The following is a 27,498-nucleotide window of genomic DNA, read 5'->3' as shown; positions in this document are numbered from 1 at the left end:
CTTCACAAGTTGACTGAACACACACTCACTCACTCACACATACACACACACAGGTCTCACAGTGTAGAGAAAGGTAACACAGTTGGCCTCAGGGACTCTGTATCTCCTAAGGGAAGTTAAGCTCCTCTGGGAGTCAATGCAACACCACTGCCCCCATGGCAATATGCAAATCCCTATATGAGATTTCCCACCATGCAGTGCTTCAAGGCCCCTAAAGACTTGTTCTCTTTCTACTCTAAACCTTTCTGGAACGACAGATTTTTATTTCAAGTTTTGCACATCTTGATGAAACTAATGAAAGAAACATTTTCTAAATCTAAACCTCCATGCTCATACATTGTACATCTTTAAAACTACAGTAAACAACTGGAGTTACCTGACCAGGGTAGTGTTTCATGTAAAATTACTGAATTTCCACTAATATTTGATAACACACTGAAAGTTATCATTTGGTAAAACCTGGGTTGTATAAAGCTGGTGAAAACCGATAAGATTTGTGATGTATTGGCACACAGTGTTTTTTTTAATATAAGTTGAATATAAAATAAATCAAAATTTTGTAACCTTAACTTTCAACTCTTCTTCTAGATTTGGTCAAATACTACGTCTATTAACTTGACTTTAAAATGTCTAGCCTTTAAGTCTGCACAATAAATTCATGGGCAGATGCAAAAGCCCCCCTTGAGATGTAGTTTGCCACCTGTGATGACATCCCCAAATTTTAAATCCCAGTTGGCTAGTTGCCCTGCCAAAGCATTAAAAGTGAAACGACGTTGGGTATGCCATCACAAGTTTCATATTCAGAGATGCCTTATTCAGAGATTAGGATCATTTAGTGGTAAAGAACTGCTGAGGATTAGAGTTAGTCCATGCCATACGACAGCCAGAAAGCAGCCACAACAGGTAAACAAAACATAGAAAAATACATCATAGATGAGTGGGATGAGCAGCAATTTTTCTCCCTTAGATGTGGCACCTGTAAAAAAGCTGTAGCTGGTAGTGGGTTATTTTATATATACTGTATATATATGGAGCATTTGTGTATAATACTTCATTAAAGCAATAAGCCATTTTTAAAATATATCATAACTGACCCAAGATATAACAAGTTGTTACATTTTGGGTTCAGTATGTTGTTTCATTATCGACCAGCCATTACATTTCAAGTTTTGTGACTTTGAATTTTTTTTTTTTCAATTATAGTTTTGGTAGTTGTTTTATAGAAGCTCTAACAAGGCTGACGTGGGGACAGCCAGGTGTGCGAAACATCAGAGGTCTACCCCAAACCTGAGGCTAGCATTTAAGTCACACATACACTTTAACTTCCAATATAAAAGAATCCAAAAAGATGCTTATAGAAAATAGAATAGGAAAAATAGAAAATACTTTATTTATCCCCGAGGGGAAATTCAGGAGTCACAGCAGCAATCAAAAAAAAAAAAAGTAAGAAAGTGTATAGAAAGTGCAAAAAGGTCTGCAAGAAAATAGATGACGACAGCCTGTCCACCACTCTCCAGCCCAGCCAGTCTCCACCTCCACAGGGTCCAGGACTGAGCGTCTTCAACTCTGGTATTCCCTCTGTTGCTGGGTTAGCACAGCTAGCTCGTCCATCTTATTGGAGATAGATCTTACGTTCCCAATAACGATGGATGGAAGGACAGGTCCATGTCGTCACTTCTTAGCTCACACCTGAAAACCAGCACGTCGTCCTCACCTCCTTCTCCTAACCTTGTGGGATGACATCAGGCCTTACACTAGTTAGTATTGGCATGCTACATGCTGCTAACAGCTGAGTCCACATGTAAACATTGCAGCCATGGTTACATGTAGGATCTCCAGACAAACACAGGAGAAAAAGTGGTAAAAATATCACTGAAGCCACAAAAAGTTTGGTGTCCATGACCAAAAATGAGCCATACAAAGTAATGATCCACTCCAAATACAAAGACAAAGATTACGAAAAAGAGACTAAAAAATTACAAGAAACGGACAAAGAAGAGAGAGCTGCTGCAAAAGGCAGCTATAGCCAACAGGGCGGTGCCTAGCAAGTCAAAGTAAAGTCTAGTAAAGTAATTCTAAACTAAAATTTGGGGACATGAGTATATCTGTAAAATCTAAGACATTATTCACAAAGGTGCATAAGCTCTATGATTTGACTGAAAGTGGGCAGAGATTACCTCTCATCTATTTTGTTTTATTCTACATCAGTGTGATAACTGGGCCTCTGTAACAGAACAACTTCTCCAACAGACCCTGGTGTGAAAGCAACCTTCTAACATTGTTAGATGCTTTAGTGTTGTCAGTTTAAGAGCAGTGGCATCCCTACGCAGTCAGTGCCCCACATAGGCCACCTCAGTCCAAAAAGTCTGGATCCGCTCCTGATCAGGAAAAGTATAACAGTCTGTGTTTGCTCTTTCAGAATCTGTCATAGAAAAAAACTAATACCACATCCAAATTTGTTCTGAAGTAACCAGTCGGTTGTTTGACAGCCTGCAGTGCAGCCAATTAAAGCACCCAGCCAAGCAGGAATCAGTGGTCTGGCACAACGTGGCACAATCGAGTTTGTGGCTTTCTCTGCCGTTCTTGCGAAAGGCACTGAAGGGCGTGATGGATCCTCAGTCAGCACGCTTGCTGTCAGAGACCCGGGGATTTGCATCACACCTTGAGCGTTTTAAATGGCTGCACATATAATAATAAAAAAATGAAATAAATGAAATGAGTAAATCAGGTTTCATGAAATGAAATGACAGGCAGGTTGAAACAGCGGGTGAGTGTGTGTGTTTCTTGCCACCAGCGTCAACATTAAACACATCAGATTGAAGCCACCCTCCAGGGTAGCATCACTCAGCCAGGTGTGTGTGTGTTTATGAGTGTGTAAATGTGTGTGTGCATGGTGAAGCCTAAGTCTTTTATCTACTTTTCCGTTTCCTCTGGTTTTTTTGTTTATCTACAGAGTTATTTATATATTTCTGCTGAACACAGAACACACTCACACACACTTACACACACACACACACACACACACACACACACACACATTGATCTATCGATGTATTGATGTGTGAGTGGGTGTCAGTTTTTTATTTTACGTCTCCTCCCAATTTTTTAATTCTTTTCCCTTCGTATAGTCTCCTGCAGAGTTTTTTTTTTTTTTCACTTGAGTTAACTCGAGTGCTGTTTTCCTTTGCCAAAAGCAGTCAAATGCTGAAAGTTAGTTAGGTAAAAAGAAGCTTTGACAGAACATCCTGATTCTCATTTGGGAGCGGTAGGAACTTCACTTATTTTAAATTCCGACAGTATCCCTCGGTGTGACTGCTCTAATTCAAAACTCCAAACTTTTCTTTGTTAACAAAAGTGATAAGATATTAAAGCTTTGGAGACTGGAGGCTCATTATTGCTACATTCTCCTCATGGCTTTGCTTGTTTTTCTATCGTCCAGACTTTGTATTTTCCCAAAGTCTCTCGAGTCCTTTTCCTAGTTCTTCCGTACAAGGACAGTAGTGGGTGCACATTACTCTACATTGCTTGCTCTATCTCTCCCCTCCTTCCTTGTTTCTTTCTTTCCCTCCCTCTCTCTCCCACTTTTCTCTCAGGACGGGAGGAGGATATGTCTCTTTTTCTCCATATTGACTTTCCCAGGTCAGGCTCCTCTTCTCCTATTAGGCCGAGCTAACTGATCAATACGCAGGCCTGGTGGGCTGCTGTGTGGACATGCAGACAGGCGTACACAGCAGGCCGTGCCCCGGCCAAGTGCCACGCTCATTAACAGAGGCACACATACACACACGCACGCACACACACACAGAATTATTACATATACAGAACACATATCTACCCAATCCCACACTCTCATAAATAGTTGCATAAAAATTTCATGATGATACAACTTACAGCTGAAAAATTTTCTGGAGTCTACAATCTGCAATAAAACCCAGATCTAAAAACAGCCAATGAAATGACAGAGCAAATCAATCAATCCAACATTAATCTATAAATCTGTATCAACTTGGTTGCTTGTCAAGACCAAATGTCAAATATGGAGATAAAGCAAACTCCTCCTCTCCTCTCAAGTCTTCATCTCTCCTCTCCACCCCTACTGTTTCCCAGCTGGTGAGTTGTGACATCTGCAGCGCTGCGACATGGATAAGCAGCTGCCAGAGATGGATGGAGGGAGGGAGGGAGGGAAATGGGGAAGGATGCAGAGCCATGGAAGACAATAGAGCAGAGAAGGGAAAGGGGAGGGGCTGGGCGAAGAAGGGATGAGGGGCGATGACAACCAGCAACAGTTAGGTGTGGAGCACGGGGAGACTGAATAGTGTGCATGTGCATTAGTGTGTATGCATACAGGTTTATGTGTGAGTGAATGAAGTGTGTGCGCGTGTGTGTGTGTGTGCATGGCAGCATGCCAGGCGGTGCCATCTGGCAGCTTGACAGAGCTCTTCTCATTAACAGGGAGGTTAATTGCTGTGGCAGCACCCGGGCTGTGTCAAACATCACCCTGGGGACTTGGAGGAAAGAGACGATCTACATGTTTGTGCGCGCACAAGTGTGTGTGTGTGTTGGTGTGAATGAGCGTAAATGTTGAAATACAAAAAAACTTTTCTCAGTATGAAAAAATCTGAAGATTATAAGACCTGCTTTGTAAAGTGGGCAGCAAAGAGAACCTGTGCCCTCTTTTGTGTGTGTGCGTGTGCGTGCGCGTGCATCATTGTGTGTCTGTTTGCCCATTTATGCCAGGCTACATGCATGTTTATATTATTCTTATGAATTATGTCTTGTTGCTGTAATGATGTAGAAAGAATTGGGTTTGCACAGCCAATGCATATAGCCCTAAGGGCAAACACACACATGCTCACTCACACGCGCACGCACACACACACACACACACACACACACACATACAGCATGCAGGGGGAAGGGGTGGCAATTTGCATGTTATTACTGCATATTCATGACTAATTTTGTTAGCCTTGCCTAATAGGCCTGAGTGACAGCTTGAGATATTGAGAGCCTGCTTTAATATCACACACACTAACAGTGTTACACACACACTCACACATGCACACACTTCTCTGTCACATTCACTCATACTGCTCTCTCTGTCCACACAGTAATCATAACAACACTTAGGGCTGTAAATAGGAAATTCCCTGTTCATCTGTTTGTTTGACATTGTGTCATTTATTTAGAACAACTGCTCCAACATATACAACAATACAGTAAATCACAAGACTCATTTTTTACATGCATAATCAGGAACTCATTTACAAACACATGCCAACAAATGCACGCACACGCTCACACACCTTGATTTTTTTTTTTGCTCACTTGTTGCACAGAATAATGTGTTGCATGTTTCCTCTTTAAGTCTAACATAGGGAGAAATAAGTTCATGAAAACAGGTTTAAACAGAAATTTCAATTTTGTTTTTTATCTATTTAGATTTCCAATTAATCCACACTTTGTTTGTTTTCTTCATTCACATTTGTTGACTACGCATTGGTTTGTGCATGTTTGTTTTCAAAAATTACTCTGCCACCACCCAAACACCCACAGAAACACAAAACACACACACAGCTTTCTAAACTCACCACCCTACTGTGCAGGTGAAAATAGGGATGAAATTGGCTGCAGTAACTATTCATTCAAAACCCTCTTTCGATTTTAAACTCGTTCCCATTTTAGGCCATTTGTCTACAAAGAACGCTTTCTACATTTCAGTTGATTTAAGTATTTTTCCCCCAAAGTGACAAGGAAATAAGTTTTGAAAACTCTAATAAATAGACCAACCTCTTCCCTTCGTTTGAAAGCCTAGTTATGAGAAAAGTTGGGGACTGATATTTGTGCGTATCTGTAGGGAGAGATTGTCTACACGTTTATATGCTTATAAAAGGTTTTTTTTTTACTGTTCATGTCTTGAAGTTTAAGTTTTTGTACATTGTTTAAAAAAGGGTTTTCTCATTGAAACACTCAGCAAAGTGATAATCGTAACAAAGGAACACTGTGGTTAGAACTGAATTAGTAGCAGAGCAACACATTCTAGTTTTATTCTCTTCCAGAGTCAGAAACCAACTATAATCTAAAGTCAGTTTTTCCTCTGTCGCTCCCTCTCTCTCCTCTGTGGCTTTTACTCCATTTGACTGAAAAGCTGCTTTTTTTTTCTCCTGAAGTGAAAGATTTAACTCTCAGCGCTCTCGATCCACTCACATGTCACTTTTGTCAAATCTTGCCTTTCCTTCCCTGCTTGGTGCGAACGTGTAGACACGCTTGATCAAATGTGAGTTTAACATTTTTAATCTGCGCAAAGTTTCATCAGAATAACTCATCTCATGAGGCTGGTAAATATGAAACAGTGTGTGTGTGTGTGTGTGTGTGTGTGTGTGTGTGTGTGTGTGTGTGTGTGTGTGTGTGTGTGTGTGTGTGTGTGTGTGTGTGTGTGTGTGTGTTTGCATTTGTGAAGAGTTAGGCACGAGGCTGTGTGATCTGGGTCTTTTTTTCCTCCCCTTCCATCTTGGGTGTGTGACAGCTGTCACTGGTGACTCAGAAAGGTGTCTGGGCAGAGTTAACGTATTTTCACCGCTGGGAAACACACATACACACACACACACACACACAGACTCACTCAAGCTCATATCAGCTCCAGTTTCTGTCACCTAGCACAATTTTCACCAGGCTCAGCAACTCTTTGCTCCTTCTGAATTATATTTTGGATCCTTTATTACGTTGTGTACCTTACATGCATTTCACATTTCTAATACTTTCATGTTTTATGGAATGAAGCGTTCTAGTCTTGAATTAAACAACAAACTTTCATTAAAACAACCCTCTGTTGATTCTTTTTTTTTTTTGCTTTAAAGAAATGGTGCAAAAACCTTAAAGGAAGTCGTATATTACATATTACATATCGTATTAAGATTGTTCATGTGTGTTTTCATCTGCAGTTACCATCCATAAATCACATGGTGAAATCTGGCTTTCACCTCAGCATTTTAGACCACTTTAATATTCAATAAACATACAAAAACATAACCTGACACTGACTCTCAAGCAGCCCCAGAGTCTCTTAACATCACAGAAATAGGTGAGAATTTTACCTTTTTGCACTCACCATCATCTTGCATATGCCTGCACAAATGCACGGCCCTACATAGTTACTGTAATTCATTTTGTGCGCATGTTCTGTCTTCATATACTTTTTGAGAAGTACATAGTTAGTTCAAGTTAATCACTGCAAATAACTGTGGTATGTCTCGTATGTCACGCCACAATTTACGTCTTTTTTATCTGCTTGAAACTTTCTGTCATTTATTTTTTGTTTACTATCTTTTATCTGTTTTTTTTCCCTTTAGTTCTGATGCCATGCTCCATATTGCTCCTGAGTTAGAAGACCTGAAAATCCAGTTGCAAGCTAAAGACAAGATCATCTCCGATCTGGGGAAGGAGCTTGAAGAAAGTTTTCAGCAAAAGCAAGAGGTAATCAATCAGATTTATTCTTGTTTTCTCTCGTAAAATAGCATAAATTCCAGTGACACATCTCTGAAGTGTCGTCAGTTTTTTTTTCTACACTCTTCAGAGTTGTATGATCACATTTGCTTTTAGTTATTTACTTGCTTTTGAAAAATCTTTCTTCTGTGTGTCAGATTAAATGAATATGGTCCATTAACCACCTGCATATCCATTTGTCCTGAGTTGATTTTAAGAAGTGAACACAGGTGTCACATCATTTTCTGAAAGAGAGTCAGCCGTTTAAACATAGAGACTCTGGTGTTTTTGTACATTATTTCAGCAGCAGTTTTAGGACTGCCTGCACAATTAGAAGACTTGTTCAGGTGACTTTTTGCAGCATGCTTGTTATTGTTTAGAAGCCTGTCTGCGAGGTGCAGAAGTCTTCTTTTTTTTTTTTTTTTTTTACGATATTGGTTTGGCAGCTGCGCTTGAAGCACTCCATGTGCAGCCAGGTTTAACAGGAAACCGAGGCGTGTGTGATGAATTACCAGCATATCTCAGGGCCCTGGGTAACAAACATGGCGTCGCCAGCCGGGATTAAAAGGGAGAGTTTTTTACGGCCTTCCCACACCTCCTAACAGGGTGTCACTAAATTATACCCACTGCTGTTTTACTGTCTTCTGTGGCTTACGCTTAACACACAAAGGCCTGCAGAAACACACACATACACATGCAAACACACGTTCATTTGCTTGTGGTAAACCGGGCTTGTTGGTTGTTTATGTGTGTGTTGGCTGGTTACTGTTTATTTATGCTGCTTGTGAGTTGACTCATTTGCACTGCTGCTAATTAGTGGTTTTTTGTGATTACAGAGCCTAAGAGAAACAAGTGGAGTAACTGGAGCTTGTCCTGTTAATCATCTTTTCAGCAAATGTTGATATATTCCTTTCATTCTGCTTGTGTTTCTGCTTAACTGGAACGTCTGCAATGCAGATGCAGGGATAGATCTGTCTGCACGGACTCACAAGCACACACATTAGTGATTAATGTGATCAGAATTTCATCTGTGAGTAATAAGTGAGTTTCTGTATGAGCTTACATGAATCCCCACAACCTTACACATTAAAAACAACTGTCTCTCAGATGCATGAAAACCAGCGGCATATACTTTTAAATCCTTTGAATTTCTCTGTTCACTTTTAGCCTAATGAGCTCATATGAACTGGCTTCAGTTTTTCTTGGCATAACCTAAAACATTCCAAATGTGTCCTATAGTTGTCTTTGGTTTGTACCGCTTGATCTGCTTAATCCTATGTCTTCTTTTCTTAGTCAATCGCCTTTAAAACTTTCAGAGGGGCCAAGCAGTCAGGCACAGTTATTACAAGAACTCAGCTGTAAAAGAGCTAAACTTAACAAAACAAAATAGAGGTGCGACTTAAACAATGAGATATATTTTATATATAAAAAAGGGATAAACTAAATAGAGACTAAGTTAAAGTAATCCTCCCTATGACATCAGAGCACATGGTCTGCCCCAACAAACTGACTTCATCACAAGAGTTATGGCCAAACCCTTTGTTTAGATCAGAAAGTGCTATTTTCAGTCAGGTAACTAAAAGAAAAAGGAAAGAGTGATTACTACAAGGCCCCGTTAACACGACAATGTTTCATCTGAAAACACCAAAACGCAGCGAAAACCCAGTGATAAAGATCTGCATTTACACAGAAACGCAGAGGAACTGAAAATGCTGTAGTAAGCATGCCAGGCCTGCAGGTGGTGCTATAACTGTCTCGTCCAGAAGCAGCTTCTGGGAGATCTCCACCGAAGTAGAGTTGTGCCGGTCATATGGTGTATTGGGGCATACTAAGTTCAAAAGTGGAGTAACAGCTGCACATTTTGTACAGACAGTCAGCATATTCAGCAGATTGAGCAGCACAAGCAGAACACGGTAGTTTGCGACGATCGTAACAACTGTTGTTGTAATGTCTTGTTGTATGCGCTCGCACGAGGCGGAGTGTGACGTCAGCGTTTCCACTAGGGATGTCCCGATGTTACATTTTTACTTCCGATACGATACCGATACTGAAGCATTGAGTATTGGCCAATACCGATATTAATCTGATACGATATCAGCATTAAACATGCATACTTTTATTACTTATTCTGTAGTATGTCTGTCATGTTACAAAAGGCTTGATTAAGGGATATTATTCAAACAAAGAACAGTAATCAGCAACAGTAGGTATGAGGAAAAACTGACCCATTTATTATTAACCAATGGGTAACAAAAACTGCTTATATTGGAGATTTTAGATGCATTCCGCTAAGATACCGATACTTTTTTTTTTTGCTGATATTGGACCGATATGCGATATCAATATTGGACTGGGACACCCCTAGTTTCCACTGAAAACGCCGGCTTACTGTTTACACAGCAACGGTGTGGGGAGCGTTTCAGAGAAAATCCCACTCTGGAGGCTGTTTCCAAAAGTTTGCATTTCAGGTCAGCTGAAACGCTGTTTCCATGTAAACGCGAGGCTGAAACACAACAAAACTTTTGAGTTTCATCCTAAAACCGTTGCCGTGCAAAGAGCCCCTAAGAGAAACATCAATCTCTAATCTAACATTTGAATATGCTCTTACAGTCCAAAAATGTGTAGGTAGTTTGCACAATTTAGGATTAACTGGAAAGTAAAGACACTAACACATAATTAAACGCAGTGTTTATTGTGTGACTGCAAATAATAACAGGTGTTGAAACCTATGTTGGGAAACAAATGAAGTGAAAGTATTGTTGACCACAAGTTCTTTATATTGGTAACTATTCTTCTTCTACGCAACCATTGGCTATTGGTCAAAATATAAACATGTGTGCCCCAACAGACACACATCTCTTCAGAGAAAGTTCTATATTATATGTGAATGTGTGTGGTTTCCTCAGATGTGTCACTAGACAGGAGTAAGGGAAGAGGAGGGAGAATGAGCGGGGAAAGGGTGACGAGGATGAACCAGGTTATTGTTCTCTTAATTAGTGGAATGACCCTGCCTCTGCACAGTGGAAACATCTTTGCTGTGACTTGTGAAACAAACTATGTGAATATGAAATCTTGTATGTAATCAAGCTGTGTGAACTCTGTGAAATTATACAAAAACTTATAATATATATCATAAAAATATAACAGTATGACTGCATGATATAACCATCATAACTTTTTACATTAGAATTTCAAAAATTGAATAACTGATTTTAAAAGTGCAAAATATAAACATTTTAATTACTACACCAGGTGGCAGTTTGCTAAAAGTATCAGTGCGCTTCTCTTTGGAAATGGGGAATCAACAGTTCATTTAAAGTGGTGCTAATGTGTTGTTATTGCAGGGATAATTGCATGACCTTTATAAAGAAGTACTCAACAACACTCCTGCAACACATCATAAAAATAATTAGCCACACTTACTGAAAGTAACCTCTTCATTTGGAAACATGCTTTAACATTTCAACTCCAGACTTCTTCACAGGTGCTGGAGAGAAGTGAGAGGCTGGCACACCTGCAGAGTGAGCTCTCATGTCTGCAGCAGATCCATAAAGACAGCACGAAGGAGATCGCAGAGAAAGATGTCTGCATCACTAAACTACGAGCTACTATTGAGCTGCTGCAGCAAGAGGGGTCAGACACACATGCTCAGGTAGGCAGAGACAAGTACAGATCCTCTGTAAAAGTTAAAGCATCAATACAGCAATGTTCGACACATTGATAAGTTCTGCTTCTGGAGTATCAGTTAAAACATTTAAGGTTTAAAAAATAAAAGAACTTTCTGTTCAGTGTTTTTTTTCCATCAAAGTGTTAGAGGCAGTCAATTCTTCGAGATGTTTCAGGTGAAGGCTTTTAAATCGTGTTCAAAAACTTTTCAGGTCACAAGGTAAATCAAATGTTTTGTATGATGCATTCAACAATCATAAATTAAAAGTGAAAGCTGGATGGTTTAAAGTTTTTTTTTATTTGTAGTGTTAAGAGGGGGGCTTTATCCTTTCTGGATAATTAATTGATTTCTTGGTAGTTGGTCTTCTGTAGTTGGTCTCATGTTGAAAAGACCAGCACAAATGTGAGACAAATATAGAGTTGGGACTCCTTGTTAGTGCTTCTATGCATGTGGCAACTTGAAGTAGAAAGATAAACATAATTTGCCTGATCTGCTGTCAATCATCTGCTTTTTATCCTCCTCCTCTTTCCAGGTGTCTCAGAGGATTCTGCCTCATTTTAGGTCTCCTGGTGTTCAGATTAGTTTTTTACATGATCTCACTGGTGCCTCCTTTGTTTTACATAGTCCAGAGAAGCACCTGCCTGAATATGTTTGCTTTTCTCTGTCTCACTGTAGTCCTCCATGCTGAGAGAGGAGCTGAAGAGAAAAGAGGAAGAATGGAGGCAAACAGGAGAGGAGCAGAGACTGGAATATGAAAAGGAGCTGCAGAAAGCGGAGGAGACTAGAAGGCAGGAGGAAAGGGAGAGAGGAGGGAAGTGGAAGAAGGTGATTGAAGGGGAGAGAAAGGCCCATGCTCAAGCTGTGAAAAAGTGGGCTGAGAAGGTGGCTGCTTTGAATGCTGAGGTGAGTAAATTCATGGACAGACAGCAACTGATAAGAGGAATATACTCTTATTGAGTTTCTACACTTTGTTCACTTGTGTAAAATAACTCTTCCTCTAAGAACTGTAGGAGCAGCAACTTCTGAATCAAAAGTTTATAAAACCCAGAGAAGCTCAACACACATACTGTACACATGTATAAAGTATGTCACGAATAAATACAAGCCTTGAAAAACATAATAGATGTATAAAATCCATAAATACTTTCCCTCTTTTAACCTTTTTTGTCCATAACTTAGCATGCCGTCTTTTATGGGAGCTGAAAAACGAGTTTTATTAATTGAGTGGTTTTGCTGCGTTAAATCATAGCAGAGCAGGAGACAACACAATTACCAGCATACATATGTAGGTGCACTCTCATAGACTTGTAAAAAAACAACAAAACACTTCACCTTAATTCAGACCTCAGACAGTCTCTCCACTCCTCCTCCACCCCCACACCCACTTCTTCCTTCCATCCTGCCATCTCGCCACAACCGCTCCAAATTAATCTGCAAAATATTGATTTGAGGAGCAGGGGGGTGGGGGGGTGGGGGCGCACGATTGCGGCCGCATATTAATACGAACGGGCCGCTCTTCGTCTCTCCTCTATACTTTAAGATCCTCATATCTTCATAATTGATTAATGTTCCTTTGTGAAGTGGGGATGAATAATACATTAGTGGGCCTGCTGCACCCTCAGGCTGATGAGAAAATGTTTAATTTCAGTAAATGTAGCGCTCTCCCTCTCTTTCTCCCTTTTTCTCTTTTTCATTTTCCCTCTCTGCTTATTTGTGAGTGTTGCAGTGTTTGTGAGTTTTCACTTGTGAGCTGAAGACTGGGGGAGTGTTGTTGATTCGCTTCTTTTCGTGTTTACTGTCGGCTTGAAGCGCACGTTAAGCATCACAAACAAAAGGCAGCATCTGCATTTGCAAACATGGATATATAAATTGGGTGAATGAGCGTGGTATTGTTCCATTAACTGGTACAACTGCAGGAGCTGTGTCACTTTACAGGCTGTTTGAAAAGAAAAAAATAATCCCTTTGGTCATTTATGCACACATTGCGTCAGAACATCAGCTGCTCCTCTATCTGTCTGCAATCAGTGAAAACATGCAAATGTGCCATAAAGCCACCTGATGGGGACAAGTAGCCTCTTCAGCAGCATGGAAAGGTGCCAAAGGGGTGACATATGTCTGTTGCTTTGACTAGCGCAGCCTGGCTTGACTCTGCTCTTCTGGTTAACAATGCTAATTATGCTAAACAGAAGTCTAATGATGATGATTAGGGATTTAAGGGCTACAGCTTGGGAAGCTTGGCACGCTTATGTGTGCGTGGGGCGGTGGGGGAGTGATAGGCGAGCTGTCTGGCACCTGATGGTGAGCATCTGTGTGTGTGTAGGGTAGATAAATGATGACGCACACATAACCACAGGTCTCACTTCATGCCTGCTTAGCTGTGCTTCATTTTCTTTTGAACTTGTGCCAATGAAGAGAATGTGCACATATGCACAGCTTCCACACACACATGCAGAGTGCTAATTGAGTAAATAATTCTAATCTGTTAACAAGCATCCTAGTTAGTTATGCTAATCAGCCTAGATAACCCAATTAACCTCATGGAGAGAGCTCCTCTTTGTGTTTATATGTGGGTGTGGGTTTCTATGCCTGAGAGCATATCACAGACACTTAAGAAAACACATTTGCCTAATTAGTTCTCAATGAAATAGACAAGTGCTTATGTTTTTCCTCTTGTCTTTATTGTTCTGCTTTTGAATGCAAAGTAAGGAGCTTTACACTCCACAGAAACATGGGATTAAATGCATGTAAATGGTGTTACAAGCATCTGTGAGGATATAAGCCTTTCTGTGTGCCTCTGTCTGCCTTCTGCCAGCCTGTCTCAGTTAGATCTACATGGATGTGTATATTTTTACAACTATAATGGTTGTTTAAACAGAGTGTGTATTTGCTCAGAGAATGTCTGTCTGTTCCATTAGTTTATGTCCTTGGAAATACAATTTGGCCTCAAGTTCTCTCCGTTTATTTAAAACCTTCAGTCAGCGTTCCCGTCCTAATAGTGAGCCGTGTTTCCTCTCGTTTAGCTTCGCCACTCATTATCTGGGCCATGTGGAAGAGACGGTGTTTAGAGAGGAGAGGGGAGCGAGAGAGGAACAGAGAGAAAAATGAGTAAAAGCAGAAGCAAAACCAGGAAGAAAAAGACCGAAAGAATAAATGAGTGACTGAAAGAGAGAGAATGTAGACTTTCTTTGAACCTGACCACAGCTTCTTGAGCTTCTAATGAATGATGAGGAGAGAGAAGGGAGGGGGGCACCCAGACAAGACTGTCTTTGTTGTGCCTGTGAGGGAAACAGAGGGAGAGAGGACTCAACAGATTTATGTATGACAGGAAGTCTCCCCGATTTGTGGTGTTGCAGACGGGCCTCCTCATGTCAACATCATGCTCCCGCTTTTAATTAATAGAGGGTTTAATTTCTGGATGTATTGACTATTCATGTATGTTTTTATCTGCTGTCCTGTGCTTCTGTGTGTTCCTGACATGCAGTTTGTTATGAGGAGTTTGTAGAAGTGACTTAGTTTTGACAGAATCATACTCATCTGCTCCTGTCTGTATGGCTGACAGAGGGAGTGCTTCTATTAAGATAGGACGTCAAAATGAATTGATGTGTATGTTGTAAAGCTGTGTGTTGAGACCACAGACAGTATGGTATGTGGACTAAGTGTCTGTGACGTCACCTATTTGTTTCTGATATGGAGTTTTGAAGCCCGTATTGGAAATGCTGAACTCAACCTAGCTTGGTTTCAGTTTGGGTGTGGTAAAGAGGAAAAACTTAATCCCCAGTCAGCCAGCACGTTCCAGCAGTGGAGTTAAAAAACTTCTTATTTAACAGGCAGAGAGCTCAAGCAGAAACAGACTCATTGGTGGACAGTTGCAAAGACTGGCTTGTTTGAGAACAGCGAAAAGAGAGCTCTGGAGTAAGAATAAAAGTTAAATAAGGTTGTACAGTTCCTTCAGACATTAGCATCAGGTTGTGTCACCTTCGCTGAAGTGCTAATGGAATTCACTGTGATGAGCTAAACTGTGCGGCTTAACATCTGAAGCCTGCACTTCTGTAATGGAAAGACCAAAAAGTGGATGCTCCTCGCTGCAGCATGGGCCTTAAATAAGAGTGAGATGCTAATATTAGCTTACGCTCACATCAGCTGAGTCATCTCCTCTGTGTCCTTGGCTTATTAACTGATTTAAGCCTGATTAGATCAGTCCTGCACGAACATGCACTGACACGCCTACGCACCAGATTTGAATATCAAAATGGAATTGCTTGACCAGTGAAAACTAGATTAATTCAAAATTGTTGCATCAAGGTGTAGCTAAAAGAGATGACTGTGCATATTTTTAATGCACCTCGTGGCATTTAAAGCCATTTATGACATTATCTAAAGCTCATGTTATGCAAACACATTTTGCAAGTCAAAGCCACTTATGATGAGAATACTTGATGCTTCTTTTTTTTTTCCTCCGTTGTCTTGATTTGACTTCACGAGATCATCAACATATTGATTTTTCACTCCATTTGTTTCAGATTAGATTTTTTCTTCTTCCATAATAACAGACCACAGTGAGAAATAATGATGTTGAGGCCTGCTACGACAGCACTGTAATGTTCATGTTATGCTTTATTTCATCAAAAGCTACAGATTGACACAATTTTGTTATGCTGATACAGGTTAGGTAAGAGATTAAAAGGCTGTGACTATTTCTTAAAGCACCCAGTGTTCACCTATTTACAACAGCACTGTTATTTCACCTACCTGACTGTTTAAGTGTCTTTTCATCTATCTTTTTTCAAGGTTACATAAACAGATTGGCCATTGCTCTGCTCTTAACAAATGCCACAAATAGCTTTCTTCTTTTCAGTCTCCAGGAACTGTCAAGAGATTGTACTGCTGCTACCGGGTCAAATCTCCTGACAGCCTATAACATTGTGGTGGGTGATGTAAGTTTGGCCTAGAAACCTCCCACATCCTTATTCTTGCTTTTCTATTGTGTCACTGTTCAGGATGATGTGAGAACCCATTGCACTCGTGTTTCTTGCGATTTGAATGTGATGCTCAGTTCTACTGTGAGCTATTTGATCAGCTCAGAACTCGGTGTTAACAATCCCAGATAGTCTGGTCTGGTAAACAAGAGAAAGTTGTTTTGCTGTCTGTTAGGGTTTGAAAGTGGGGTGTCAATTTCACTTAGTACTTTTCATGTCAGTTGTGAAGAGTACTCAGACAATGTGAAATATGTGAAATGTGTGTACTCATGCACAGTGTGGAGTGTTTCTAACCTCTCTTCATGTGTGTCTGTGACAGTTTCCTCTCAAGATGTTAATTCCTCCCCTCCCTGTTGTTGTCATGCTTACAGCGCCAGCGTCTGCACCGGGGGAGACGAAGACATATTGGTGTTAATGAAAAGCCCTCCTAAACTCTCCTCCCCGCATGAATGTTTAAACACGCTTGTCATAACATTCATTCGCTCACACATGACAGCGAGCATCTGCAGCTGCCTTGCTCGCCCTCAATATTTTATCATACCATCTCCCCTAACCCCATGCTAGCACAATGGCTGTGTGTTAGCAAACTGAATTATAATGACTCAAAACAGGCTGTGTTCAGACTCACTGCCAGCACAGGCCATGCATAATGGATTCAGCAACACCACAGGTCTCATAATGGTGCAATTAGTCAATCTTAAATATGAAAGGAAGAAATAAATGCCAAATGATAGAAGTGTGGTTGTACAAAGAAGGGAAGAAACACAGAAAAGAGAAGATCAGAGTAAAAAGAAAGATGGGAAAGGAAATGAACAAAGGGAAAAGGAAAAGAAAAATCCTCATGTCCATGTACAGTATGCTATTCAGAAGTCCCATAACAGTGCAGGTCAGCAGTTGTGACCTTGGTGGTTTTGACAGAAGTGGTTCACCATGGTAACGGTCGGTCCACAACTCTCAGCGCACCCCCACACCCCTCATCACTTCCCAACCTTCCTTTACCGCCTCTCCGCCAATTTGATTGGACGCACAATTGAAATGTCATGGCTCAGCAACACACATGCACACGCACCACATCAACTGGACTGAAACAGTTGAATGAAAGGACAGGTCGCGTCGCATCAGCCCAAATGAGATGAAGCGGATACAGCAGTAATGCTTAAAAAAGAAGGAAGAGGCTTTGCTCTAGCTTTATCTTGCTGTATTGTTTCTGATAGCAGGAAAAAGTGAGGTTAACACTGTGCGCTGGACGAGGAGACCCAGGCACAGAGCATCAAAGCAGAAAGGCTTGTCATAGCTGCTGAATACTGAATCAAATGAATATTAATGCGGAACCAATTACCTCAGGGAAATGTTGTCTGTAGGTTAGCTTTAGTAACGCATGTGTCTCACCTTTAGCAAAGTGGAAGCAGTGGGGGGGAAAGCCTGGAGGGTGGACAGCGCTGATGTATTCGTTTTCCTCCTAACAAGCTTGTCTACCCCTGCTAAAATAGACTTGTCCAGCCATACAGATCCGCCCCTCCCCTCTCCTTATTTCACCTAGATGCAAACTGAATTTTTAATGAAGAAGGAGAGAATATATGATATAAATCCTCTGCAACGCCTATGGCTAACAGGGGCTTAACATTGGCGGCATTACTAACAATGTTTTTTGTGAGCAAAATTTGATAAGCAGCGTATATATTGTATATAAATGTATTGGTAGAATACAGTGCAGCTGTACTTTTCTTTCCAAAGCTTGGTTGAATAATTAAACTCATTTTATGGTAAATGATCCAGAAAATAAAATAAGATTTGTTACTGTAATTTCATGGGAAATCCGATTAAGGGATGGACTTATTCAGAAAATAAGCCTCACTTTGAGGTCTCAATCATCTCTTTCATCAGGATATGAAGTAGTGTTTGTTTGGGCAATGATACAATATTTTCCTAAATTTTCCTGAAGCCTGCCATGATACAGTTTTGATTTTTACATGCAATCAAGTTATGCACCCTATCAAAACAATCAGTTACTATTGACCCCAAGAAATACAAACAGCAATTGCGCTTTGTTTAGATGGTTTTATTAGTTGAAAGATTCAGATAATTGAAAGATCTTGAAAACAAAAAGATGTCTTTCAAAGCTTAAGTTCAGCTTTTTTGGGGAAAATGGAGAGTTGGTGTGAAATACCGTGTTTCCTTGTCAGGTTCCCTGCTAGGTTTGTGATGTCTCTTGTGTACAATATGAATTATGTTTTTTTTTTTTTTTTTCATTTGGCCCATCCTTTCCCCCAATTTCCAAATCTGTTGTCTGCCTGCTTCTAGCTTTGCCCAAAACTTATGGAGAACAAGAAGAGACACCTGGGTGAAAACTATGAAAAATACAAGTGATAGAAGTTTTCAAATTAAAGGAAAATTTTAGTGGTGATAATATCGACTGATGTTCAGACTTTCTATTTGTTTCATTTTATCATGTTAAAGCCAATCAATTGGGTAAATCCACATCAATAGATCATTAAACCCTTGGATGATACTAAATTCCTTTGATAAGATAACAGTTGCCATTTGGTAAATTGTGCGAGTTTGTGTGAGTTTCTCTAAACCTTTTGTGTAGTTCCTTTTTTTAAAAATTAATTCTAACGTCTGGACAACAGGCTTCAATTTAAATTACCTTCGTTACAAAAAATTACAAAATCAACAGTCGTTGAAGTTTGCTGAAGTTGTCTAGTACTCATTCTTTGAGTTAGAGTACATTTCAGTCGCACACTTTTACCAAGCGACTTTTAATTTAATCATCTTTAACATAAAAAAAGTTGAAAAATGTGCCTGAATTACCTCCAACGCTGTAACAAACAGCCGACGGTACACTCACATAGCTTAAATCCTTCTTATTAAGTGATGCAAAGACACCAAATATGGGTTCTCTTCTGTATTGGTATTGGCTTATTAGCAGTCTGGAGGTGTATGCCAATAAACCCTTGGTCTGTCTTTTTATCTTCTTTACCAACACCAAAAATCATACCAAGTAGGACAAAAACCTACACCTTCCTCTGTATGCATCAGTTTTCCTCTCTGTACTGGGGATATGCACTCTATCTTGTCATGAGAGCAGCTTTCCCCTGTGCAGCACTGATGTGTGCAGGTCTCTAGTCGCTGTGGATCTGCATAAGTGACTGTGCCACACTTAAAGCCGCTGGCTCCTTAAAGCCCCTTCTAAATCAGTGTTAAAGCCTTGATAATAGACCTCACTGACCAATTGATTGGCCTTCATATGTTTACAGCTCACTTTAATTGCCTCAAAAATACCATTTATCAGCCATGTGTGTCCACATACACATGTATGTGTGTGTGCAAGCATGCCTGTCCATCGACAAAAAGGCCTATTGATTTATCAGCATCGGGATTTGTCCCGTTCACCGTACATAAAACCCCTGCGTATGTGCTGTTCAAAATGGGAAATGGTCCCATCGATTCCCTTAAGTTGGAGCCCAAATGCTAAAGATTTTTGGATAAGCTTTCTCATTATTTAAGCTGAAATCAATAGGGGAGAGCATGGGTCTAATGAATGAACGGGCCACAGATCAGATGGGGTGTGCTCATCCCTGGCCTGTCCTGGTCGATCTGTGAGAGTGCGCGCGAGTGTGTGTGTGACTGTGTGTGTGTGTGTGTGTGTGTGTGTGTGTTTGAGAGAGAGAGAGAGAGCAACAGTGAGAAAGAGAACCTGACTGGTTGTTCATCACAAATCTTTTTCTTTCTTGCTTCTAAAATTCCCTCTGTTTCATTTGACCTGTTGTGTTTGCATTGACTTTCATTTTATCTTTTCCACATTGTCTCTTTACAAACCCACTGTGGGTGAAATGTGACAAAAACATACTGTTAATCATATTCAGTAACACTGACAGTTTGGAAATGTAATCAGCATGCATTTAATTAGGCTTCAAAGTAGGCTTTATAGATATAACTGCTTTATAGCTCGTATTATTGAGCTGTTTCCTGTCACATACTCTCCATCTCTCTGTAGTTGAAGGTCAGCAGGAATCAGCAGGAGCGACAGAACAGGGAGCTGTCACAGCTTCACCAGAAGGAGGAGACGCTTCTCTCTGAGGTATAGAAAACACAAGGAAAAACAGTCGCTGTATTCATGTGTCACTGTTGTCCTTGCAATCCCTTAGCTGTCATTCCTCCTTCACTCTTAGTTTGTGAATTATTTCCACTGCCTGGGATATTATACATGCTATGAAAATTCATCATCCGGCCTCATAAGGCTTAGATTCCCCCTGAGGGTCAGAGAAGTTTGATCTTATCTCTGTGCTTAGCCCGCATCAAGGGAAAATAAATTAAAAGACATAAACTTTCACAGCTGCATATATACCAAGGAGTGAATATTTAACAAAAATACCCCTGATGCCTAAGCTTACAAATAAAACCCAGATTAAACAAAAATCTGCATGTGAAGTTAATATGCATTGCATGTGGCTTTGTCTTTTCGTGTCAGCTAGTAAAACCACAAATTCCGCTGTAGATAAATACACACACTTCCCCGCAGAATCAACTGCCCCTCCCCGCATCAGCCCTTTGGCTCACTGCCACTTTTTTTTCACTTCCCATTCTTTCCATACTTCTGAAATATCAAAACGATGCAGAGTGGTGTTTCTTATAGGAAGTGGTGTTTAGCTGAGCGTGCCTGCAAAACCTTTTAAATCTCATTTATCAGGCAAAACTGTGAGACTTTGAGTTTTGGCCAACACATGGAATTAACAACGCTAATAAGCAACAGCTGATACTGCAGACAGTTGTCATTAAAGAGAAAGGAACTGACACTTGCCAGCTAAATTCAGAAGCCTGCAGGCATGTGACGCTTATAATAAGGGGATAATTTGTCAGTCACTAAATACCACATGCATGTGAAGTGGTGTCATGATAAACTAGTGGATTTTTGCCATGTGGCTTCAGATAACAACAAAATGGAGTAATTTGTGCATATCAACAGAAAGGGGAAACTCTGGAGTGCAAATATCACTAAGCAGCCCAATTTTCAAACAGTAAACTCCCTGTCCCCTCCCCACTCTCCCCTCGAAGGCGTCCCGTCTTTTCAACTCATAAATATGGAAGGCAAAAGATGATGAGATTCACGGACAAGAAAGGAATCAAAATCTATTGTTGCGTGTCCTTTTCCCCGTGTAAAGTTTGGATTAAATGTCACACATTAGCATGTGAACTTTTAAATGAGCTTGTTTGCTCTCTGCGGTGTGGGGCATGTAAATACCCATCTTGAGTATGGAATGGGGATTGCTTAGTGGGTGAGTGGGTGGGTGGATTGGTGGAGGGGGCTCACCACAATTGGGAAGTGTGGGACATATTTGAGTGTTGCACCGGTAATTAGGCCGCAGCAAGGGACTGGAGTACCAAACAGCTCTATTGACTGGTGGCGCCTGGCTGGTGTTCTGGCACCTGAAGTGGCAGATAGTGGCAGATAGGAGCGCTCCCTGATGGTTATGACTTGTGGTGATTTGAGGGGAGGAGATGATTGACACACGCTGTCAAAATGAATCTACTCTGGAGCGGATTCAGGTGTGAGTGGGAGGAAATGTATGTGAGCAAATGTGCATGAATATAGGTGCATTTTAATCAGGCAGAGTGTTAATGTAAGAAATTGACCCACAGAAATATGAAGATGTGTGTGTGTAACGCTTTGTAACATTTGTACTATTCCTCTGTCTGTTTTGGCGTTTGTATTTAAAGTTCAGAGAATAGAAAAAAGAAGCATATACCATAGATAAAATGTTAACCAACACTTTGTTTCTTAGCTCACAGTGTGCCATTATAATGCGTATGTGCCTGTATGACTGGTGGAGATATTTGATAGTAACCAAACAACATTATATATTTGCACGTTTTTTTCATTGACTATGATTCCCTTTGTTTTAAAATGTAGGGCAGCTTATTTATTGACGTAATTTCCTCTCAGTGAAGGGCTCATGTCTGTAAAACACATTAAAATCATAATGCAATCTTTGCTAACCCAGGAGCAACGTTATTGTTCTATTATACTCACCGAACAACAGCATCCCAGCCTGTTTATCAATCCAATATCTCATAATGCGCTCTCTGCCTGGTCATTTTGAATATAAAAAGATCTCATGCCGTTATTGTACCATATTTCCTATATTTAGTATTAATCTCTTGTTCTGACATGAATCTGGCACATCCAATATGATATTTGATTAGTTATTGTTGTTTTTTTCATAGTCTCCAGGTGATATTGGATACATGTGCAGGGCTGGTATTATGTTGGCTGTTTCATCTGGGTATAAAAATGATTTAGTGTGTACTCAGCACGCAGTGTCATTGACTAGCTTTAATTTCACTGCAAGGGTGGGCTTTATTACTCTGCTACTCTCCCAATGTGCGTATGAGTGTGTGTGAGAGAGGGCGAGGATGAATGTTTCCATGTATATAAATTTGTGTGTTTTCATACTCGCTGTTGTAGCAGCATTCCTCACCTGTCGTGCACATCTCTGTTTATCTTTCCGTGCCAGCATTAAAACCACTATCTTCAGCATGTAATTACTATTTAATGTAAAAATCTGCTCAACTAACACGAGGCGCTGCTTTAACATCACACTCTGGCCAAACTGGTGGTCCCAGTCCAAGAAACAGAGGGGGCTCCACTTTGCTGTGACAAACCTTACTTCTGATCAAATGCTACAGAGCCATAATCATGTTTGTGCCACTGAATTCTTTAACCTTTCCATGACCCCGCTGAATGCCAGCGGCCCAATCATAGAACCTAATTGAATCTGCTCGGCGGCGCCCCCCCGACTGATGAAAAAATAAAATTGGAGGTGAAAAATGAATACAGCAGCAGGGAGAGGGAGAGAAGGCGGGAGGTGATGCTTGTGGTGGAGGGAGGGGGGCTTGCACTGCAGTTTTATAAATACACAGATGTGCTCACAAACACACAGCCAGACACGTACACAGAGTCGCACCTTTTTCAATCCCGCTGGAGAATGGGGAGTGGAGAATGACAGAGAGAGGAAGAAAAGAAGGAAAAGAGAGTGAAAAAGAGAGGTAGACAGGTTGGGCGCAGGTTTCTCATTACCCCCTCGGCCCATTCGGAGGATATTCCTATAAGATAATCTGATTTATTTGCAATTTTCCTTTAAGCGGCTTAGTGTTTACCTCCAAGATTAATATTTTCCTCTGTTATTAATATCAGACTGTAATTAGGAGTGATGTGACTAGCTCTGCACAGTTCCGTGGCCGCCAGGCAGCTCGCTGGATGAAACTCTTGTTGCGACTCTGTGATCCTGTTTCACAAAACAAAAAAAGAGAAAAGAGGAAGAAGTTTTAAAAGGAAGAAAGAGGCTTCAGGGCGAGGGAATGACAATTGCGGCATACCTGCATTTGTGTTTACCGCTCTGTGTGTGTGTGTGTGTGTGTGTGTGTGTGTGTGTGTGTGTGTGTATGTGTGTGCTTGTGGGTGTGCATGCAGGACCAAACAAATACACGCGTGTGTATTTCTTTAGTTTATGTGCGCATGTGTGACAGTGTGATGGTCCCCTCTGATTGATAAGGTGTCTGTGGCGGCTGCAGATTGCTCTTGCTGATTGCTTCTGAGAGCTCCAGCTGATTTATAATCAGAGCAGGATGAAGGATTGAGCCGTGGATTGCTTATCTGTTTAGCCCCCTCACAACATAAACTGACAAATTATCATGTTCAACACACATACACACACACACATACACACATACATATACGCACACATGTACACACACAGGCACATGTGACGGGGAAAAAAGTAATAACGTGGACCTCCTTATTGAACACACACATTCATATAAATGTAATTTTGTAGAGACACACACACACACACACACACACAGACACACAATCTGGCCACATGAAACATAAACAGGTTTATTCATCAGCACAGAAACATTTCATGATTGCCTGAAAGAGAGCAATCAGCCCTATTTGTTTACACGTCAGTATCAGTTCTGTATAAGTATAGTCAAGTTGCAATTAACTTGTTTGATGCAACAAGAGTTTTGATTTGCTCCATGGTGAAAATTATTTGGAAGGCTCCAACAGTGATCAAAGGTGTGTTTTGTCTTTGTTTCTATCTTGTTTTTGACCCTTTTATGTCCTTATTTTGCAGCATATTCTTCCACTTTCCAGCAGAAATAATCCCATACTAAAATCTGCAAGGCGGAGACAAAACAAAGAACTGTGTGATCCATGCAGGAGTTTGATTGTGTTTAAAATATCTCAATGAAATAATATTTCTAAAGTAGGTTTTTGTTGTTTCCAATCAAGATGCTGGAGTATTATGTGAGACTAATTCCACTTGGCAAGCCGGAGTACGAGCCAGCAGGTTTAAATGCTGACAACTTTAGTATGCCCTATGGCACTGTGACAGTTCTGTTTGTATTTGTGTGTGTGTTCCTCTGTCTCTGCACTTTTTCTGTCTCACTCTCTCCCTCCTTTTCTTCTCATTCTTACCTGTCTGTCTGATTATCTGTTGCTTTCTCCCTTATCACTGCAGTTGTTTGTAAATGCACAGTGACAGAATCACGAAAGAAGCACGAAAAACACAAAGTAAAGGAGCACTTGGCGCACACACACACACACACACACACACACACACACACACACACACACACACACACACACACACACACACACACACACACACTGACGAATGGCAGCAATTAGATGGGGAAACCAAGCATGTGAGGACAGAGGAGCGCTGAGGGGCTGCAAACTGCTGTATAGAACGTGTGTGTGTATGTGTTGTCCATGTTTGTGTGTATTTGGGAGGTTTTTATCCTTCTAATGCACCATCCATCTGTCTAAATATCAACACTGTCTCATATGTCAGTGGACAGTGGCTTTGTGGCGTGCAGTGCGTCGTTGGGTGTTAACATTTACAATCAAGGACCCATTACGAACAAAGGAGCGGCGACAACATTATCACTTTGCAAAAAATGTTGAAGCCACACTACAACAAAAAATCTTTTTGTCTGGCAGCGGACATGCTCAACAAACAACATTAGAAAATCTCTCCTGAAAGAGAAAACAGACATTCTTTCTGTTTTCTCTTGTTCTGATTCCATGTCAGCCTACTAAGCTGTTTAACCCACGGAGACCTTGAGTTTTCTCTGCCCTCCTTCACTCTCCATTGGATGACTGACCTTCTAACTCCAGCCAGAGCTGCACTCACTTCTTTTCTTACCCTTTAATATGAAAAGTCATCCTTCAAAACATTTAACAAAGCTGCACTTCCTCTCTAAATCAAAGACATGTCAATCCACTACAAATACTATCTAAGAAATACATTTCCATCCTTGATATGTGGTCCAACCTATTCTCATTTACATAAGTCATGCTGTTTCCTTCGCCAAGAACACACTGTCACATGTTAGAGTTAAAGATCCATGGGTAGGGATGTGCATCCAAACCTGGCTCCATTAAGGACCCAGTTCAGGATTTGTCAAAACCCAGGAATCAATAACGTTTAGCTTATCGACTCTGGGATTGAGTCTCATGAGTCATATAAATGCAGCGTTATATCTCTGGTTTAGCGATGTCATTTAAAACAAATCACTGGTGCTCAACTGTTTGTTGTCTGCAAAATAACATTCCATAATAATTCCAATAATACTGAATTACCAGCCACGTGTGCTGTCTGTGACAACTCACTAGCAAAGATGGCTGAACATGCTAAGACATCTAAAGTTGATCTGTAATTTATTAATGCAAAATGCAGTGAACATTGCAAAATAACTGCTCCAAAGGAGGGAACGCAAACTCAACAGCCAAGCACATCTGCTCAGATCATCAAATTTAAAGCACATTATACAATAATATACAGTCACAGGCTTTAAAAAATACCATGACCGTCCTCCTCCACTCACGCCCCATCCAAACCTCAGGGGATATCTTTGAGAATTTAGTTATTTTCTCTCTTTTTTGGCCAAATATTTACATGTATAAAGAGTTTAGGTTACTCAAATCAGAGTGTTCAAAAAATAGAAGGTGATTTTTGATTTTTTTTTATTTAGACTGCAATACCAATTGTTTTAGGAAACACTGATATACTTGATTGATGCTTACACATGCCCCAAAATGGTGTGGCTACTGGTTTGTTTACGCGTGTCTGTGTTTGGTTTCACCATATTATTAGGAGGAAACCTCCTTGCTCTTTATCATTATTATGTGGGACAATGGTGAATAATGCCCGGAAGGTTTTAATTCATCAGACAGTTTAAAGGACTCTGTTCACAGTTACAGTATGCTCAGGAAAGCACTCTAGACAAGTGTGCTGAGTTCTTCTGTGCTTAACGAGGTGGACTGATTACATGTGCGATGCAGTGTTTTCTTGTTGTTTCTTTGTTGTGAGTGTTCAAAAAAGAAGTGTTCGGAAACACTTTGAATGTGGACAGAAATTTTTTTTTAAAAAAGAGAGGCACAAAAGTTTTAAAAAAACCTCTGTAGGCCTTCGGATGCAGCCTCAGATAAGGCATAGTAAGTGTACTTTAGCTTTACTATTAGATAATAGTAGTAGTACCAGTAGTGCTTACAGCACTAATACAGCTATTACATACAGCTAGATGTGCATTCCTCAAAAATGAAACTCATTTAATCAAAACAAATTGCTGGCCCTGTGGTTGGTCTGCTTTGAAGAGATGAGCACCATTCATATTTAAAACGATTCAGTACCGAAGCCCTGTACTTGGCAATCTCAACAGTACCAATTTTCGTTAGAGATAGACTGATATGGATTTTTCAGGGCGGATACAGATACCGTTTATTTGTAGTCAAAGAGGCTCCGATATTTCAAGCCAATATTAATTTGCAGTCAAAGTAAAAATATTGGTGTCAAAATTTTGAATTATACAAACTCCAACACTTAACACTAATCAAATGCCTTCAAGCGGATGTTTATTTAACAGCTCCCAGGCTCAGAAGCATGTCTTATAAAGTTGAATGAAAACTTTAAAAAATAAATAGCTAAAGTTTTCTACAGTAAATAGAGTTTTTCAAAATTCCAGTGCAACTGCAACAACTGTAATAACTGCACTGCTGATTGGCTGTTTCCCAAGCCATGGCTCTGCTCGTAACCAATCAGATGGTACTGTGGGTGGGACAGTGCTGGGGACTGAGTAGTGACTGCAGACAGCAGAGCGGTTGCATCAGAGCCGCAACAATGCAGTCTTAAATTTATTTCTTATCAGTTGGATTAGAAAAAAAAGGCAGATGCTGATATGCCTCAAAATGCCAAATATTGGCCCCGATAACCAGCCCGGCCGATAATCGGTCTGTCCGTTATTTTTGTGACTTCTTTGTGTTTATGTGGTAAAAAATATCAATTTGTTTAATAATGAAATCTA

The 27,498-nt window shown here is 40.5% G+C and overlaps 1 protein-coding gene across 3 annotated transcripts in view; it reads left to right on the top strand.

The window, feature by feature from the left end:
- Positions 1-27,498, top strand: part of LOC141807308 (uncharacterized) — a 118,156-nt gene that overhangs the window by 19,783 nt on the left and 70,875 nt on the right. The window contains exons 4-7 of one of the 3 annotated variants that reach the window (XM_074693220.1): positions 7,350-7,473; positions 10,967-11,134; positions 11,825-12,052; positions 20,123-20,206. In XM_074693220.1, coding sequence (XP_074549321.1) covers positions 7,350-7,473; positions 10,967-11,134; positions 11,825-12,052; positions 20,123-20,206 — 604 coding nt within the window. Of the gene's footprint in view, positions 1-7,349; positions 7,474-10,954; positions 11,135-11,824; positions 12,053-20,122; positions 20,207-27,498 lie in introns of all 3 variants that reach the window. The other 2 variants (XM_074693219.1, XM_074693221.1) reach the window with 2 other exon arrangements.

The sequence above is a fragment of the Halichoeres trimaculatus genome, unplaced genomic scaffold, assembly GCF_033239565.1.
Source record: "Halichoeres trimaculatus isolate MK-OKI-2021-1 unplaced genomic scaffold, fHalTri1.1 fHalTri1_scaffold_18, whole genome shotgun sequence".
Classification (NCBI taxonomy): Eukaryota; Metazoa; Chordata; class Actinopteri; order Labriformes; family Labridae; genus Halichoeres; species Halichoeres trimaculatus.
This window is presented reverse-complemented; position numbering and strand designations above follow the sequence as displayed.